A 6,000-nucleotide genomic window follows, 5' to 3' on the forward strand; every position below is an offset into this window, starting at 1 on the left:
GGCAGCCATGCTGCAACGCGAAGGGAGAAAACGTTCAGGGTATTTGATACAGAGTACAAAATACATGTTTATGCATACAGTATTCAGTGTATATTGCTGCCTAATACATATTTTTTGCTTCACTAAATTTATGACACCACCAGAGATGCAATGCCTTCTACACCCCTCTCTCCCGCCCCTCCCTTATTAACTTGCCTTCAGCAGACAATTTCTACAAGAGGCAATAATCTTCACAGAAAAATATGCAGTGCCTCCTCATTACAAGCCACTAATGAAAATTTTGCCCGAGATTTTTTTATTTTTTGTTGCACGTTTCATAATTGTAAAGCTATTTATAAACAAGTGGGTAGCAGAGTTGTGGGAGGGTTGTTGGGGAGAGGGGTTGCTGCGAGAGTGGGGGGGAGAGGTGGTCGAGGTGGAGGAGGTGATGATGCCCAGAGAGAGAGAGGCCCACTCGTCTTGTAAAACAAGCAGAGGCGAATGTTGTCTGGGGTGCTGCCCTCCCATCCATGCTAATTGAGATTTTTTTGGGGAGATTTGTAATTTCTCTCCACCCCCCGCCTCCACCCGTTCCACACGTTGCGCATTAGAATCGCCCATTCATCAACGGGACAAGGAATGAGTGTGGTGGGGGGGGGGGCGGCGGTCCTTGTACACCGATTTCAAAGACCACCATGCGTGAACCACCACACGGTGACGGCAACATCAGGGTCTTCATACACAAGGCCATATGGCTACATACAGTTGCTTAATATGTGTCCATATCACCACCAATGGGTACGTGGAGATGATGGTTGTTACACTCGCAAGGAGTTTACATAACCCGTGACCTGTCTTTGATCCTGAGCCTTTGTTCTATCGCCTAATCTCAAAGTCTGCAGGACCTCACATGCCACCTCCACAACATCTCCCGCCATTTCCTTATCTCCAGCCGCCACCGAGACGCCCTCAGCCAAGTCACCATCGCATCCCGATTCGACTACGGTGCGAAAAGAAGTTCAACGTGCACGCGTACAACACTCTCTCCTCAAAGGTATTCCAAAAATCCCCATCACTAAACCGCGAAGAGTTAAACATACTTCTTCCATCACTCCTCTCACTTGCAACCCACTCGTGTGACCTTGCTACCCCCAATACTCGAATCCCCCCGCACTTGCTCCCGGCACCAGTCTTGAAGGGTCGCCCTCCGTTGTTGGCTCGCTTCTGCAAACCTCTCCTGTGTCACCTCCGTCTCCGCCGCGTACTCCGGCACTCTGCCCTTACCAGCAACCGAGGCTTTCCCCGTCAATGAACCTAAGCGAGCCATCGCTCAGTGTGATGATGTCGCTCATTCTCCCCTGTTGTCCCCATGTTATGGAACTACTTCCCCCACCACCCCCAGCCGTCTGTGCTGTCAGCTGCTTTGCCCCCCGTTTCGCACCTCCGATTACACTGTGTAAACATTTATTCTAAATTTTTTGTTCCTGGGTAGTAAGTGTTATTTCATAATTGCTTATGCCTCAAAAGTAGAGAAAATGGCTATTATTCCCCACAAACTTTTTTTTTGTGACCAGGACATTGATATTTAGAAATTTACCTATTTTCCCAAACATTCCAGATAGATTCAGTGCTGAGTAAACTTGGAGTAACATCTAGAGAATTCTAGAACTTTCCAGTAATATAAATAGTAGTATAAATATAGAGGCCTTAAGCCCACCAGGTCAGTTTATTTACAGCTGCCTAAGTGGAAACATATCTGCATTTTTCTGAGATGGCATCAAGAGGCTGCATGCATCCGGCAGACGCATTTTGCTACGTCTGCGGCCAATTTATTAAGACGTGCGAAAAAGTACTCTGAGCAAGCATCTGCTAAGATGTGTGAGGCCTACAAGGCATATTTCGGCATGCCTGTCGGGGATCAAGACAAACCCTGGGCACCTCATTTCACCTGCGAGCAATGCAAACAACTCTGGAAGGTAAGATGGACAATTGTTGCTTGGAATTTTATGTTAAAACATTTGTTTAAAAAATTTTAATTGTAAAAGTTTTTAATCTTAAAATGTTTTACAAATTAAATATATCATATATGAATTTCTTACACATTAGTCATGGGTGAAATAAATGTATTTTTGCAGGATGGTACAGAGGGGAAAAGCGAGCCATGAAGTTCGCTATCCCAAGCATTTGGCAGGAACCCACTGACCACTCAAGCAACTGCTACTTCTGCATGGTGGACCCTTCCAAACGTCGGACTGGCAAGAATGCACCTGCTATCACGTATCCGAACCTCCCTGTACCCACTCCTCTGGGGAGAGAGCAGCGGTCTTTAGAAGAGAGCAGCAAGTCAGAGAGCGAGGAAGCCGTTGTAGATCCAGATGGTAATTTCAGAGGTGGAGCTGAGGAGAGAAATCCATACTACCCCAATAAAAAAGACCTCAACGACTTGATCAAAGATTTTGGTCTCACCAAGTCCAATGCCGAGCTTTTGACGTCTAGGCTCAAGCAGTGGAACTTGTTGGATGAAAGTGTGCAAGTCGCAGATCAGAGGAAGCGTCACCAACCTTTTTGCAGCTTCTTCACCCTTCAAGATGGGCTCTGCTTCTGCCACAATGTGACCAGTCTGTTCGAGACAATTGGAATCGCCTGTAACCAGAATGAGTGGCGCCTCTTCATTGACAGCTCATCCAGGAGCCTCAAAGCCGTGCTGCTCCATAATGGTAACAAGTCCCAGTCTCTTCCACTGACTCACTCGGTACGCCTCAAAGAGGATTACAACAGCATCAAGACCTTGCTGGACGCCTTGAAGTATGATTAGTATGGTTGGGAGGTCATCAGAGACTCCAAAATGGTGGAATTCCCAATGGGTCTCCAAGGCGGTTTTACCAAGTTTCCCTGCTATCTTGCCTTTGGGACAGCAGGGACACCAAGGCGCACAACCACAGGTGGGACTGGCCACAGCGGACCGAGTTCTCTGTGGGGAGGAACAACGTCAAGTGGGAGCCACTGGTGGACCTCCGGAATTGCTGATGCCACCACTGTACATCAAATTGGGCCTGAGCTGTAGATAAGGAGTCGGCAGCCTTCAAGTACCTTCAAGACTTCTTCCCTAAGCTGTCTGAGGCAAAGATTAAAGCCGGTGTCTTCGTCGGACCACAGATAAAGAATATCCTGGAGTGCAATGAATTCCCCAAGAAGCTCACTAGTAAGGAGAAAGCGGCTTGGGACAGCTTTGTCGCAGTGGTTCGTGGCTTGCTGGGCAATCACAAGTTCGAAAACTATGTGGTGCTGGTTGAGACTCTGATGAAGAACTACGGCACAATGGGCTGTAGAATGTCCCTCAAAGTCCATATCCTTGATGCTCATCTTGATAAATTCAAGGAGAACATGGGAGCGTACCCGGAGGAGCAAGGCGAGCGCTTCCACCAGGATATACTGCACTTTTAACGCCGCTACCAAGGACAGTATAACGAGAACATGATGGGAGACTACATTTGGGGGCTGATTCGTGAAAGTGATTTACAGTATAATCGTAATCTCGAAAAACTACTCACTTCTAAATCTTTTGTAGTTATTTTTGTATTACTTTAGTATAAATACATATCAATTTTGGTGAATGCTTTTTTCTGACTTTTGGAACTAAAAGACACAAATTCGCTCGTTTTCTCATTTAAAATAGGTAAATTTCAAAATATCAATGTCCTGGTCACAAAGGCAAAGTTTGTGGGGAATAATAGGCATTTACTACCCAGGAACAAAAATTGTGTTTTATCACGGTTGGCTACGTATGGTGCGAATGAAGTTCAACAAACATTGTTTAGTTTGCTGTCCTTCCCCCGCACCCCCGATTAGCACGGTTGGCTACGTATGGTGAAAAAGAAGTTCAACATACATGTTCAAGTCCAGGCTCAAGATCTTAATTTTTTTGCTCTGCCTGTGACTGTCTAAATCTTTCAATAAAATAAATATGTTGTATTATTAAGTACAAATTGTATTGTATCTATCTTTTGTATTTCTTTTTTTAGAAATTATTTGTGTTTCGTTTGTTGCCCTTCCCCTGCACCTCCGATTGACACGGTTGGCTACGAACGTTGTTAATAAGTTCAACGTACACATTGTCATTTAAACAACATCTTTCATTTCTTCCTCTTTGTTCAGTTTTATGATGTGCTGCATTTTTAATTAGCGATGGCATAAATAGGTAAATGTACACGATCTACCGTCTGATTCAGCGAATGTGACCTATTGTGCTTGGAAAATGAGTGTTAGGAATTCTTGTAATCTGTTGACAGCATTTAAATGCAGGGGAAATATATAAATGTAGACAAAACACAAATTCGCCTGGATATTTGTGATCTTCTTTCCCCCTCCACCCTCCGTCGAATTAAATCGGTTGACACGCTTCATATCTCCTCTCTCATAATGGCTCTGTTATTGAGCACGACCCCCCCCCCCCCACTCTGCTTTATGAGTTTCTAAAAATAACTTTCAGCAAATTGCCTTTCATCTGCGGTTTAAATCACAAGTAACCTTAATAAGTAATGTTATGCGCAAACAGAGAAGTATCAGGAACCAGGGTGTACTGACACAATAGATCACGCCGCAGTGTGAACTAATGCGCGCCTGGAGTAAGCGAACGGGCAAGAGAAATGTGCGCACTCGATAATTGTACCGAGGGAGGGCAATTTGGATATCACAAGAGAAAAAAACGGGCGCCACGCTATGTGCAACAACATGCCTGAGGCTCTGTGATTACTACAAGGCAGTTGCCAGTTGGATTTCACGCTGTGGTGATTACAGTAGAGTGCGGGCTCCCACGGAGGCTGCATGCGGGCCCGCCCGCCACCCCCCACCACCTTGCCTGGCGCGCAGACACTCAGACATCAGCCTCCAAGGTGCTGACAGCATCCAACATCAAATATGGACACGGGCAGCAAACGTTCAGCTTAACAGCCGATTGCAGCTGTGCCGATCAATGCGGCGGACGACCAGCGTGCATGCGCGTGTGTGCGCGTGTGACATGTTCAGCTTGAAAATTATTCCCTATGCATTAGCAGTGGAATTATATTTGCTGTGATTACTCAATAACAGCCCTTTGCTTATTGTGTGTGGTTGTTTAGGAAAAATAACACATTTAGAATTAATCATAAATGTAGGGAGTACCTATTATGCGTTTTTTGGCACGGATGCCGTGGCAATTTAAAGGCTTGCTGTCGAAACGCCGCTTACACTTCCCGCGTATTACACGCGCAACATGATTGAACTTTCATCAACCACTGAACACCATTGACATCCACACAGTAATCGTGCCAGGCTTTGCACAGAGCAAGGCCATGTCGAGCGGCTAAGTGCCACTGGCAGGCCAGTCATCCATAGTCCCCGAAGACTCTTCCTCTCTCCCACTGCAGTCGCTCGGCTCATACCACCGTGGGCAACATTGTTACGACATCTTATTGCCACATTGTCACATCACTTTGGCCTTCAACCAACCCGCCAGTGATTGACGCCGAGATGCAGCTCGGCATGGGCAATGTCGCGGTCTTTGTGATGTTCCTAACGCAACTCTTCCCTAACGTCCCTACAGCTCCTTTGTAACGTCCCACTACGAACACGTACCACCGCACACACGCAGGGAGCACAAACATGCACCACATTTTGTTGCCGCATTACTGGTATATGATGGCGTCAATTATGCATGCACTAATCGAGGAGTGGGATTAATGCATTGATTCATTAATGTGTAAGTTATTGTGTTGAAAAATAAAGAGAGAGATCAGGAAGATAATTCCCATTTCAGAGTAATGGATCCACACCAAATTCCTGGCAGTGCATCTCAAGGTGAACAGGTCACCGCGGCTAATACCGTTGATGCCAACCCCTCCTCGCCGTCACTCTTCCCCCTAAATCCCACAGCTACTGCAAAGTCAACAGGCAGCTAAAGTTGATGGCCTCAGGCCAGTAATCAATGGATGACCATGCACACATTTGTCATTGGCCTACATGGGCATATTCCAGCGCACGTGG

General features: G+C 46.1%; 1 protein-coding gene across 1 annotated transcript in view; it reads left to right on the top strand.

The window, feature by feature from the left end:
• Positions 1–4,335, top strand: part of LOC133350810 (uncharacterized) — a 136,434-nt gene extending 132,099 nt beyond the window's left edge. Inside the window, exons 4-5 of the mRNA XM_061565563.1 lie at positions 932–1,033; positions 2,115–4,335. Of these exons, the coding sequence (XP_061421547.1) occupies positions 2,141–2,794 (654 nt within the window). The 5' untranslated portion in view covers positions 932–1,033; positions 2,115–2,140 and the 3' untranslated portion in view covers positions 2,795–4,335. The remainder of the gene's footprint in view (positions 1–931; positions 1,034–2,114) is intronic.
• Positions 4,336–6,000: the final 1,665 nt, after the last annotated feature.

The sequence above is a fragment of the Lethenteron reissneri genome, chromosome 35, assembly GCF_015708825.2.
Source record: "Lethenteron reissneri isolate LAM-NWPU_2019-01 chromosome 35, ASM1570882v1, whole genome shotgun sequence".
NCBI lineage: Eukaryota > Metazoa > Chordata > Hyperoartia > Petromyzontiformes > Petromyzontidae > Lethenteron > Lethenteron reissneri.